The sequence below is a fragment of the Clinocottus analis genome, unplaced genomic scaffold (assembly GCF_023055335.1).
Source record: "Clinocottus analis isolate CAN_PGR_092001 unplaced genomic scaffold, fCliAna1.0.p SCAF_19, whole genome shotgun sequence".
NCBI lineage: Eukaryota > Metazoa > Chordata > Actinopteri > Perciformes > Cottidae > Clinocottus > Clinocottus analis.
The window spans coordinates 15955991-15969196 of NW_027175920.1; the positions used below are offsets into that span (position 1 = coordinate 15955991).

The 13206-nt window shown below is 44.9% G+C and overlaps 1 protein-coding gene across 1 annotated transcript; it reads right to left on the reverse strand.

Annotated features, from left to right (window-relative positions):
• Nucleotides 1-274: 274 nt before the first annotated feature.
• On the reverse strand, nt 275-11181 carry LOC137789999 (monocarboxylate transporter 4-like). The gene is made up of 6 exons (XM_068583914.1): nt 11099-11181; nt 7797-8050; nt 7429-7572; nt 1984-2582; nt 1718-1898; nt 275-1298 (listed from the first exon to the last, which is right to left on the reverse strand). The coding sequence occupies exons 2-6, from the start codon at nt 8017-8019 to the stop codon at nt 1093-1095; spliced, it is 1353 nt and encodes a 450-aa protein (XP_068440015.1). The 5' UTR covers nt 8020-8050; nt 11099-11181; the 3' UTR covers nt 275-1092.
• Between the last annotated feature and the right edge of the window lie 2025 nt (nt 11182-13206).

The window sequence follows — 13206 nt, forward strand, 5'->3', positions numbered from 1 at the left end:
AAGTCTTCATCACTGTGACGGATGTCAATCATTCAGGTGGTCGGGGCGTGGCTCCGGTCCTGAATGGAGTCAAACAGGATCCATCTGTGGACAACGGTGCTGAGGACAGGAACACACTGCTGTAGTGAAGTGTGTGTGAGTACATGTAGCAGATGAGGAGATGGAGGTGTTTGTATGTACTGATGTGTTGCCAGCAAAGTGAAGAGTATGTCCAAGAATCCCAGGCGGTCGTGAGGAAAAAAGCTCTGGATTCAATAAGTTATAATTAAAGATTTAATAAAATATTAGTGATATTCAGCAGATACAATACTTGATCGAGGTCCAAACCCCAGACTGGAAGCAGCTAGAAGTGTAACAGCTGCCTGACCGAAGAGAGGCCCTGACTGGCTCGTCAGTACTGCACATTCACTAGGTTTAAGGCTGGAGGCTGGTTAGTTTTTTTCTAATTTCACACCTAAAACATTTCTTCACTTGCCTTCCTATGCTACATTTACATATATTTTATATTAATATCCCTTATTGATGATCATAACCTTCATACATTTTAATGTATGCATTAAACCTTTTTTTATTATACATGTGCAAGTCCAGTTTTTACAACCCAAACTATTACAATTCTACAAAACCCAACAAAAGTGAGACCGGCAACAGTGGTTCCTCTTCATGAAGGTCTTCATCACTGCTTTGTGTGCAGCAGGTCTGAAGTCAAAGAAACGCCTTGATAACAGAATACATCTGTAGAAAAATAAAAGCTCTAGATGCAGTATCACAGACTAAATATCAAATGTTGAAATATATATAAATATATATTTCAGATATGGAATTAGAAAGTGATAAATCCCAAAATACTATTATATAAATAAACACTTTTTTGTATTTATTAATTCATTTATTTCTGTCTATTTTATCTTTTTATATATTTGTACTATTTTCACATTTGTATTTCTCTTGTCTATATTTCTCTCTATACTCGCTTATTACTCTTTTATTCATTCCTCCTTACATGTCCACATGTATTTCCTCATTCTTCTCCAGAGTTTTCTTGTTCCCTGCGTTGTCTCGTCTTACTCTCCTTCTCCTGTTCTCCCACATCTACTCCATCATCACCTCCTCCACACAGTTGAACCCCTCCTTCTCTGCAGCAGTGACCGCCATCTCCATCTTGGCCTCGGGGTCCTTCTTCCTCCCGCGGAGGCAGAGGAAGTTGCCAAGGGCGAGGACAATGGCCGACAGCGTGACCTCGCAGCCCGCCAGCAGGAAGACGTGCATGTACTGATGGGTGGTATCCAAGAGGCGACCTGGTGGAGAGAACGAGGACACCAGTGAGTTCTCATGACGTGAACCTCGTCCAAGGAAAATATTAAAATATAATAATCTGTGAAGCAACAACTTCTTCTGGCTCAACGCTTCGGTCTGAGTCTTTGTCTCGGGCTGCAGTTTAGTTGCTGACTCAGCAGAGATTCAGCCCACTCATTGTGGGACATTTGTTCATTTAGATTTGTTCACATCAGGTGAAACTATTTAATAAATAAATGTGATTTCTACGACAAACACATTGAATGTATATTTTGTTGGCGTGCTTAAAGGCACCAAGTTACTGAGGTTAAGACTGTGACTGATCACAGATGAAAAAGTGAAGTGTGAAAGGGATGAGGCTGAAGATACCAGAGTTTATCTGACGCTGGATCAGCAAACTGAACTGAATGAGGTCTCTGACCTGCTCCAGGAGGTCCCAGCAGCACAGCAATGGCTTCCATCAGCAGAACCAGGCCGAGGGCGCTGGAGAACTTCTCCGTCCCTACGATGGTCATGAGGACCTCGAACTGCAGCGCCCCCACCATGCCATAGGACATACCAAAGAACATACAGAAGACCACTAGACTCGCATAGTCCTTTGCCTGCACGGAGAGGAACAGAAGATTGCAGAGCATTGGTCTACAGACAGGCACCTGGTCTAAGTACACCATCAGTCTGCACTGGTACCTGAGATCCCACGAGGTCGGTGATCCCGTTGAAGATCATAGCGAAGCTGAACAGGTAGATGCTTCGGGGCCGCACCCATTTCAAGCCCGCGATGAACCCCGACGCGGGCCGGGCAAACATGTCCACGAATCCCAAGATGGTGAGCAGCAGCGCGGACGTGGTGTCCTCGTAGCCCAGGCCTTTAGCATAGCTTACCACGAACACAGGGGGCACGAACAGGCCCAGCACCATGATGGACGCCGCGATGGTGTAGACGAGGAAGCCCCTGTCCTTGAACACGCTGAAGTCCAACAGTTTCTTCTTGGGCTGGGGCTTCTTCTCCTCTGCAGCCGTGGGAGGGCCTTCCTCCAGTTTCTTAGGGGGCAACAGGGGCCTCATGAGGGCCCCGCAGGCACAGCAGTTGAGGAGTATGCCTCCCAGGATGAGGAAGCCGCCCCTCCAGCCATACTTGTACTGGAGCATCTGTCCCAGTGGGGAGAGACAGCACAGCGCCACAGGGCTGCCCGCCGCTGCCAAGCCGTTGGCGAGAGGGCGTTTCTCACTGAAGTAGCGATTCAGCATGATCAGGGACGGCTGGAAGTTCAACGCCAGACCCAGACCTGAGGAGAGGCAGACCTTCAGCGTCATTCGTCATTAACACCGTGACCACGACGCGTTCCCATCAGTCTCCACGTGAGCGTCCATGCTGTGAATAAATCAGAGGGGGATGAACACTGACACGTCTTTGTTGTTTTGTGGTGAAGCAGACTCATTTTGCATTCCTTGTATCGTCTCAGAATTATTTTTGGCCTGTTATGTACAAACAATGTATTGCAGGAATATAGTTTTTAATACTCCACTTCATTTCATCCCCAAAAAAGTATGGTTGAATAAAGTGTTTGCTTCAGTGGAAGAAAGTAAAGTGTGATGGTCTCGCTGCAGGTTCTGGGTCGCAGGACTCATGATGCTGCTATTCCTCCTGGACAATACAACTTGTCATAAATATCCAACACATATTCCACCAGACAGCATGAATGTGCCCTGCAAAGTCCATTAGACTGGTGGCTATCAGACCGCCACCTGGTGGGCTATAGAGGTACTGTCAGATGGTGAGCTGCCTTACCAGAATGGACACATTTCTCTTTTTACATGACTAGAATAGAGTATGTATTTATAATCAATCCAGCTCAATTGGAAATCTGTAATATTAAATATCGGCGAGAGGACCCAAATGCAGATGCGTGTTGAAAAAAAGTAACTATAAAAAGTAACTAAAAGTAACTAAAAAAGCCCTGGATCACCAAGGACCTGAAGGCTCTTCTTAACAAGAAGAAAGCTGCTTTCAGGTCTGGAGACAGGGATGAGCTCAGGAGAGTCCAGCGCGACCTGCAGGTGAAGCTCAGGGAGGGCAAGGACTCCTACAGGAGGAAGCTGGAGGCCAAACTCCAGAATAACAACACGAGGGAGGTGTGGACTGGGATGAAGCAAATCACCGGCTTCAAAGTTGGAGGGAGACAGCCAGGAGGCTCCCTGGAGAGGGCCAACGAGCTGAACTGTTTCTTCAATAGGTTTAGTTCACAGCCCCCCTCCGTCTCCGTCTCCCCCATCCAACCCCCCCCCCCCCAAACACCTCCCTCTATGCCCCCCCTGCTGAGCTGCACAATCACTGAGCCCTCAACATCAATGGGCTCTTCCACCCTTCCACCTCCCCTCCCCCCTCTCTCTGTGACGACTGACCAGGTCAGAAGACAGCTGAGGAAACTCAAACAGCGCAAGGCGGAAGGTCCTGATGGCATCAAATCACCTGCTTCTGCTTCTGAACGTGAGCAAGACCAGAGAGATGGTGGTGGACTTCAGGAGGAAGACAACAGCTCCGAGACCTCTGAGCGTCCTGGGAGAGGACGTGGACATGGTGGAGGAGTACAAGTACCTGGGTGTCTCCATCGACAGCCGACTGAACTGGAAGGCCAACATCAACGCTGTCTACAAGAAGGGGATGAGTCGACTCTTGTTCCTCAGGAAGCTTCGATCCTTCAACGTGTGCAGCAAGATGCTGGAGTTGTTTTATCAGTCGGTTGTGGCCAGTGTCTTGTACTTCTCCATTGTCTGTTGGGGGAGCAGCATTGGAGCCGGTGACACCAACAGACTTAACAAGCTGGTTAAGAAAGCCGGCTCCATCATCGGCTGTAAGCAGGAGCATTTGGAACAGGTGGTGGAGAGGACACTAAAGAAACTATTGTCCATATTAGACAACCCGGACCACCCTCTCCAGCAGCTCCTGCAGGGTCAGCGGAGCACTTTTTCAAAAAGACTCATCACGCTGCCACAAGGACCGCTACAGGAAGGCATTCCTACGCTCGGCCATAAGGCTATACAATAAATCCCTCGAGTCCAGATCCGTGGACTAAGTCTCACTGTACACTGTACATGTATATAGATAATACTGATGTATATATGTTATGTATGTTGCATACATATATTTTGCATTTTGCACATTTTGCACATTGCACTCAGTTTACATTTAATTTAAATCAAACCCCTGAATACACTGCATTTAATTCAATTTCAGTTTGCATTTAATTTATCCTCCGAATACACTGCTGTGTTTGCTTGTTGTGTATGTTTTGCACATGTGTATGTGTATATGTATGCATGTATGTGTACATGTGTGTATGTATGTGTACATGTGTGTATGTATGTATGTATGCATGGATGTATGTATGTATATGTGTATGCGTGTGTATGTATGTGTGTACGTGTGTATATGTGTATGTATATATATATATATATATATATATATATATATATATATATATATATATATATGTGTATATGTGTGTATGTATATATATATATATATATATATATATATATATATATATATATATATATATATGTGTATATGTGTGTATGTATATATATATATATGTGTACATGTATGTGCGTGGGCCACGGGTAGGTGTGTATGTGTAGGTATGTGTATATGTATGTATATATGTATATGTATATGTTTGTATATATGTATATGTATGTGTGTGTGTATGTGTATATGTATGTATATGTATGTATGTGTGTATATATGTATATGTAGATATGTATGTATGTGTGTATGTATATGTGTGCTGATATGTGTATATATATATATGTATGTATCCATTTCGCTTGCTTGCATGTATGTATATATATATTTATACTTATTTCTTACTTATGTATATATCTGTTACCCCTGTTCCTGTTATTATTTATTTTATTATATTTTTTTATTTTTTTATTTTTATTCTATCATCTGTGTGTTTAGCTTAGCTTATGGCATTGGGTTGCTGCTAGTACGACAAAAAAATTTCTCCTTGGAGATTAATAAAGTACTTTTCATTCATTTCATTCATTCATTCATTATTCTTTAAAAAAAAAAAAAAAAGACAGCAGTAGCATCAAAAGCCTGATTCTCAAAAACAAACAGAATTCTGGTGGAACAGAGCAAAAGTAGCGACAGGAACCAGACCACACAGGTGCACACAGTAGACAAGAGGACAGGGAAACAGGAAACACAAGGGAGCCGCTGGACCGGCAACATGAAAACATGACAGTACAATGAAAAACTTCCAGGCGATTTACTGGGTTTGTCGGGGTGTGCCTTATGATAATCCCAGACCAGGTCGGCGTCCAGGATGCGGGAACGAGGTTCCCAGGCCTCGCAACAGACTCATCAGGGCAAACCACCCCATCCTCCTCACGTACCGTCAAATTAAGCAGCAACTGTCTTCCTGCAGTCCGTGCCATCAGCGCAGGTTTGACGGCCTGATGTTGCCCACTTTCTCCCAATGCAGAAGGCTCTGACCAATGAGTGTAATAGGATTTTAAGAGATTTACATGGCACATTTTAGTTTTCTTCATCCGCTCTGCAATCGACAACAAATAGTTCTGCTCAGAAACTTGACGCAAAACTGAACCTCTTTGGTTCAAGTGGCAACAAAGCAAGAACCTGATGGCCAGGACTGTACTGGTGGATCTCAGCTCTTCAGTCGTAAAGGCTCTTCAGTTTTTCCACAGCAGAGGCTAAGCTGTCTTTAGCCTTCTCCCCAGCAAAGTACAACTGATGACGGAAACCATTAATATAATCAATCAAATTTCGAGGGGTTTCCGGTTGGGCAACTGGATCATGAGTAAGTGGCCCACGAACCGTAGGCCACTTACTTGTGTTTGGACACAAGCTTGTTTGGGCTGAACCCAGTGCTCTCCTGTACAACCTCTCTGGCAGCTAACAGCAACCAGGGAAGCCCCCCACCCACACTCCCAGTCTTGATTAAACTCAACGCAGTAGCTCACAGGGACTTAAGAGTTTGGTGAAATCTCTCCAATGCCCCTTTGCTCTGAAGGTGGCTCCACCCGGAGCTGCTTCAAAACTTCAGCAAACAAATGAGGAACATTTGGAACCCTGATCACTTTGAATAACCTTTGGGAGACAGCCAAACTCTCATCTGTGATAATCTGCTCAACCTCAGGTTCTGTGTCTCCACGGCACAAACCTTGGGTAACTGAGCAAGCGGTACAAACACCAGGCAACGACTGCGCATTCTCATCAGGTATCTTCGGAACCGAGGGAAAAGGTGTTACTATAGGGGGTGGCGGACCGTGAGCCCATACACTGTTTCCAGCCAGATCGTTTCCCAGAATGATATCCACCCCTCCAATTGGCAACGCTACCAGTACACTCATGGCCACCTCGCCCTGGACCAAACCACAGTCAAGGTCCAGCTTATGCAATGGGACAGGCAGTATATTTAAACCCATTACAAAACCTGAGAAACCTTCCAAGCTGCAATCCTCTCCTGGTTCTACCTGCTCACAGGAAGGAAACGCACATGGAGGAACTGCATGACTGACCGCTGGGACCAGAACAGCCAATGCGGAAGGTTCAACATTCCCACCATTGAACTCACTGTTGGAATTTGGCATTCAGCCTTCCAATGTCCCCTGCCCTTACAGGAACGACATTGGTCTCAACAAGCAACTGACCATGTGCGGTCCTTTCCAGTCTACCCTGCTGGGGACCGGCTCCTTCCTCCCACCGTTTCCCTATGGGTTGAAAATTACTTTGTTTCCTCTGTACAGAGCATCGTCCCGAGGCCTGCCTCAAGGTCCACACAGGAACAGTGTCTTCAAACTGCTCCAGAACTATCAAATCATACAAAGCATCAAACGAATGAACCCCAGTAACCAGAGACTAGATACCCCCCCCCCCCCCCCCCTCCTAGTCTTCAGGTGTTACTTATGGTGGGTATTCATTAACTTAAGCCCGAAGACTCGGTAAAGCCACCATGTACTGGCAACCCCCCTGCAGTCTGGGATTTGCTCCTCATAAAAATAAAAACATGTGGGTGATGTACAAAGTATTACACGTTGCAAAATCAGCAGCATGTTGTATGTCATGAGTGTCAGCTGATCAGCTGCTCTGCCTTCCAGTACCTGTGATGACTCCGGTGCAGAGGTAGATGTGAATGATGCTGGTGGCGAAGGAGGCCAGAATCATCCCCAGAGAGGCAAAGAGCCCTCCGACCATCATCACCGGCCGGCAGCCAAACCTGTTCACCAGCACGCTGCACACGGGGCCTGAGGAAGCACGGTCAGTCCGTTAGCACGCACGTACAGGACGGTACCTGCACAGGACGGTACCTGCACGCGTACAGGACGGTACCTGCACGCGTACAGGACGGTACGTGCACGCGTACAGGACGGTACGTGCACGCGTACAGGACGGTACGTGCACGCGTACAGGACGGTACGTGCACTCGTACAGGACGGTACCTGCATGGCGCAGCGTGTCCCGCCCCTACCTGTCCCGTACAGCATGGCGAGCAGGATGGATGAGATCCAGGCCGTGTCGCTGTAGCCGACGTCGAACTCTCGGATCAGCTCCTTGAAGAAGACGCTGACGGCCTTGGGGAAGGCGTAAGAGAAGCCCGTGACGACGAAGCCGCCGGCCAACACCGCCCAGCCCCAGCCGCCGTCCGGGGCCTTCACCCCGGGAGGTCCGTCGTCCACCACTGCTCCTCCCATGATGCTCTCTGGCTGTCGATGGCTTTAAACACTGTGGTAAAAAAAGATACCTCATTCATGTGACTTTCATGTGACCTCAGGTTTGAGCGTAGTCATAGTTGTGTAGTCGTGTTTCAGGGCAGGGCATTAGTTACTGCTCATCCAACTGCTGATGGGACAACTAGAACTGTTCACAACACACAAATCAAATTCTTCATTTAAAACACCAGCTGAGCAAAGTTCTTTAATACAGGCAGAATAAACAACAGAGACATGCATGACCGCGGGCCGAGAGGATCGATGAGTCTAACACATCGACTAACACACAACCGTTCCCAGTTGCATTAAGCACACTCGAGAGAGCCCAGTGGTTTGTTCAGAGCGTTGTCTTATTTACACTGAGAGCACTTCCTTTAAAGGCTGCGGCAGTGCAGTGAAGTAAGTATGAGAGCGTGACATGCTAACAGCAGGACGGATGAAGACACACACACACACACACACACACACACACACACACACACACACACACGTGCACACTCCTGCCAATCCTGACTTTAGCCATGACCATCTAGAAACCTCAGCAACACCAAGTGGACTGAAAAAACAACAATGTGTATTTGCATTATAAATAGCTCATGTAATAAAAGACCCACACTCCTAATGCCCGGTGACCTGAGCCAATATAGTTTATATAATTAAAGGAGCAAGAGCTACTTGGTGAATGGACACGTTTGAACCCTCCTGCCTGTGGAGGCTTTAGTTAGACTCGTTTGACCTCTGTGCGTCCCCAGGCCCTCGTCTGTACCTGCCACAGCAGGGTCACGCTAATCCCACTGGTTCCACTGGTCCCACTGGTCCCACTGGTGTATCCCCCTCCCACAGGCTCACTCACTTTCCATGCCATTGTGACCCATGCAACAATCTCTCTCTCTCTCTCTCTCTCTCTCTCTCTCTCTCTCTCTCTCTCTCTATATATATATATATATATATAGGCAGTCTGTGTGGTTAATTAGGATGGTGGCAGCATGCAGAGGTTTAACAACAGCATGCAAGGGTTTAACAAAGGATTTAACAACGACGTTTATCACGTGACTATAAGGTAAAATCGGTCTCGGGCTACAGTGAGGCAGAGACTCAGTCATGTTGAGAGCTCGTGACGTCACGTCAGCATCCGCTATGCAGCGGAGCGCACGTAGACAGTGCGCCTCCTCCCGTGTCAATACTGTTACAGCCGCGTTTCACCGTCACGCTCTTGGTAATAACGCAACTTTTCTTGGTCTTGATGTGTCGCCTTGTTGGCTGACATAACTATAACGCTTCATAAATAGCCCTTTTGTCCAGCTGAGGACGCGTCCTCATGTGCCTTCTCTCACGTATTGGGGCGGGTTTATTAGTGTATACATGTATGTGTCATCCCGCTGATCTTTAGTTTATTAGTGTATACATGTATGTGTCATCCCGCTGATCTTTAGTTTATTAGTGAATAGATGTATGTGCCATCCCGCTGATCTTTAGTTTATTAGTGTTTACATTTATGTTATAATACAGTGCGCGTTATTAAAGCATGTTATTGCTGCTGGTGTCGCCTGATGGTCAGTCACACTGGACCCTCTCGGACCAGACATGTGGTCTTCTGAGAGACACTTTGAGACCTACGTCTCGGTCCTCACGTAGGCCATCTGGGTCGCGCGCCGCGGTCCACATCTGTCCACATCTGTCAGATGTGGACCGCGGCGCGCGACCCAGGTGGCCTACGTGAGGACCGAGACGCACACCGTAAAACCCGATTAGTTAACTTTACTTAAAAAAAAAAAAAAAAAAAAAAAAAGCTTGCAAACCGATTGCCTTTTACTTAAAACTTCACTCATGATGTACTTTTGACTAGGATAGCTTACTTCAAATGACTATTCTAAACACATCAGGGCTGTACAGGATTCCGGTTCAACCGGTCCATACGGCATGCATTTCTCATGCAGGTGGTTCATGACCTTAACCACTGTTGTCACTCTCTGGTAGACATCAAATTGTAACCCTAACAGGTGAGTTGACAGCGGTCTGAGATATACTTAACTATCAGGGTTATAACTTTAGTCATGGTTTAACTTTAGTCTTGGTTAAAACTTTATAAAAAAAACAACAAACGATGACCCACAACCATGACACAACGTTGTGTAACACTGATAATTGTACATCAAACTGACTCGCTCAGAGGGATGATTTGTCGTCCCATAACCACAAGGCAGCCTGTTCAAGTATCCCCTAGTTTACATATTGAAGTGTCTTTCAACATTAGCAGCAGTAAGAGATTTTACACACAGTTATTGTTTGCTTCATAACTTACTAATAGTTCTCAAAATAGAAAATCCAAGCCGTCTTTCTTGACTCAGCTTCTGACTCAGCTCGACCCACCGTGTGGACTGAATGTTGGCTTCTGCTCACACACCAGCCGCATTTCTTACTTGAGTGTATCACGTTAGCTTAACTCAAAATAATTAGTAAATTGGTTATTTTTGACCTGCAAGTAACTGGTAAAAAAAAAAAAAAAGGAGTAAGAAATGACTTTTTTTTGATAGCTGAGTAAAGTTAACTCATTTCATGTAGGTCTGGACCGCTATCACACTTTACAGTGATATGTCTCAAAGTGTCTCTAGAAGACCACATGTCTGGTCCGAGAGGGTCCAGTGTGACTGACCATCAGGCGACACCAGCAGCAATAACAGGCTTTAATAACGCGCACTGTATTATAACATAAATGTATTCACTAATAAATTAAAGATCAGCGGGATGACACATACATGTATTCACTAATAAACTAAAGATCAGCGGGATGACACATACATGTATTCACTAATAAACTAAAGATCAGCGGGATGACACATACATGTATACACTAATAAAGTAAAGATCAGCGGGATGACACATACATGTATACACTAATAAAGTAAAGATCAGCGGGATGACACATACATGTATACACTAATAAACTAAAGATCAGCGGGATGACCTGTTACTCTGTGACTAAAGGCAAACACGGGACATGGAGACACGAACAACAACCACGGATTCAAAAGAGACAAGAATCACACGGGACTGACGGTACCTGCCGAGATGCTGCGTCCCTCCTTCACACGCGCTTCTTCAGGACCGCGTGAGCGCGCCTCTACCGCTGGCTTTTTAACAGTTTCACGAAGCAACGCAGTTATGACGCGACGGCAGGCGATGTTAGTGACGTCAGTCTGTCTGCAGCATATATTACTTTAACAGAGGTGTCAAGTAACGAAGTACAAATACTTCGTTACTCTACTTAAGTAGGAATTTGGAGTATCTATACTTTACTGGAGTATTTATTTTTCAGACTACTTTTTAATTCTACTCCTTACATTTTCACGCACATATCTGTACTTTCTACTCCCTACTTTTTAAAAATAGCCTCGTTACTATTTCATTTTGGTTTGTTTTTCACTCCGGTTAGCCAGATAAATCGCGCCATCCGGATAGAGTGAATTTGATTGTGGATGGATGAGAAGTATATACCATCCGACACCCTATTGGTTTTTTACGCGATGCACCTGAACATGACACAAATCAACCGTTACAATCACGTCACTCTCCAGCAAGGACAGCAGAGAAGCCGATTGCAAATATGTCGTCTCGGAGAACTCGCGACGAGAAATACGCGGCGCCGAATAGCTGTTGTGCCGGGAGGGACAGTCACGTTCAATGCGTGAGACGTGAGAGCCCGATACCTCCGTCTCTCTGCTCCTCTCTGCCGGCGGTTCCCCGGTCGCGTGAGTTTCTCCCGCGACTGTCTGTTTGAGGTAAATAGGATGTCTATGCAGCGGATAGGTTTACAGGTGCGCTCCTTAGCGGGAGTCTAAAGAGGAACCAACGCGCCTAGGACTGTTTTTGGCGTGAGATATGGCTTGTATGGACTTTTTTCAACATACATATTACAATACTTAAAGGCAACTAGTTATTATCATGTCTTCCGCTCCATGAAATGCATGTTAATGCTCAGTAGTACACATATGGTACTTTAATGTATTGCATTGTAATAAAATGGGATCATTTTCAATGGGCATATATGCAGCTGAAACAGGTAGCCTAGTGCATCCCACATTTTTAAATATACCATTTTAATACAACATTATAGTCATTGTGGCCTTTAGAAAAATGATTGTCTTGGGGGAGGTGGGGTAGTGCACTATAGGCCCCTGAGACCGGCTGAAGAATTTGTCCTGAATGGAAAAAAAATCCCCTTACATTACTTTTACTTTTTTACTTATAAGTAGTTTTGAAACCCAGTACTTTTATACTTTTACTAAGTAAAAAGCTTGAGTTGATACTTCTACTTTTACAAAAGTATTTCTAAATCCTAGTATCTATACTTAAGTAATGAATGTGAATACTTTTGACACCTGTGTACTTTAATAACGAGGTTTGAATGAAGGAATATGAAAGTAAAACCAAGAGAATTTACACAGAGTACAAAGCTACTAAACTGATTTTCAGTTTCAAACCTGCTGAATTAAATAGTTCTCCCACTAACGATGTGTCATATGTGTGTCTCATATCCATTGTTGTTGTTATGGTTTATATGCAGATTATAATCTGATCATACACATATGCAGATAACAGTTTATGAAACAACACAACTTGATAGTGTTTTATTGCAATGTAACAAAATAGTTGATTAAAAAGATGATAATCATAAACATGATTCAGCCTGAAGAGCTCGACCAGTTTAACTCTTTTATTAATGCTTCTGTAACTAAAGTAACATAAAAGAAGCTGCAGTTCAACACCAGAGAGAATATTAATACAGCTGTTTCATCACTTTACAGCTGTTGATCACTTTACAGCAGTTTGATCACTTTACAGCAGTTTGATCACTTTACAGCTGTTTCATCACTTTACAGCTGTTTCATCACTTTACAGCGTGTTAAGCAACAGCAACGTAACGTTTGTAGAGTTAAACAGATTAATGAAAAACATTTCCAAGTTACGCTACTTATTATTTTCATGATCTGCGTTTGTCTTCATGATCGTTTGTTCTCGTGAACGAACGAATGAAACGTCACTTTAAATGTTGCCGCCGCAAAGGATTGTGGGTCGGCATTATCTCCTTTCCTTTCGTTAAGGAGGTTCCAGTGGTTCCTAAGCTGAAGGAGCTCAGTTAGGAGGCATGAAGCTCCTTTCCTTTGCGTT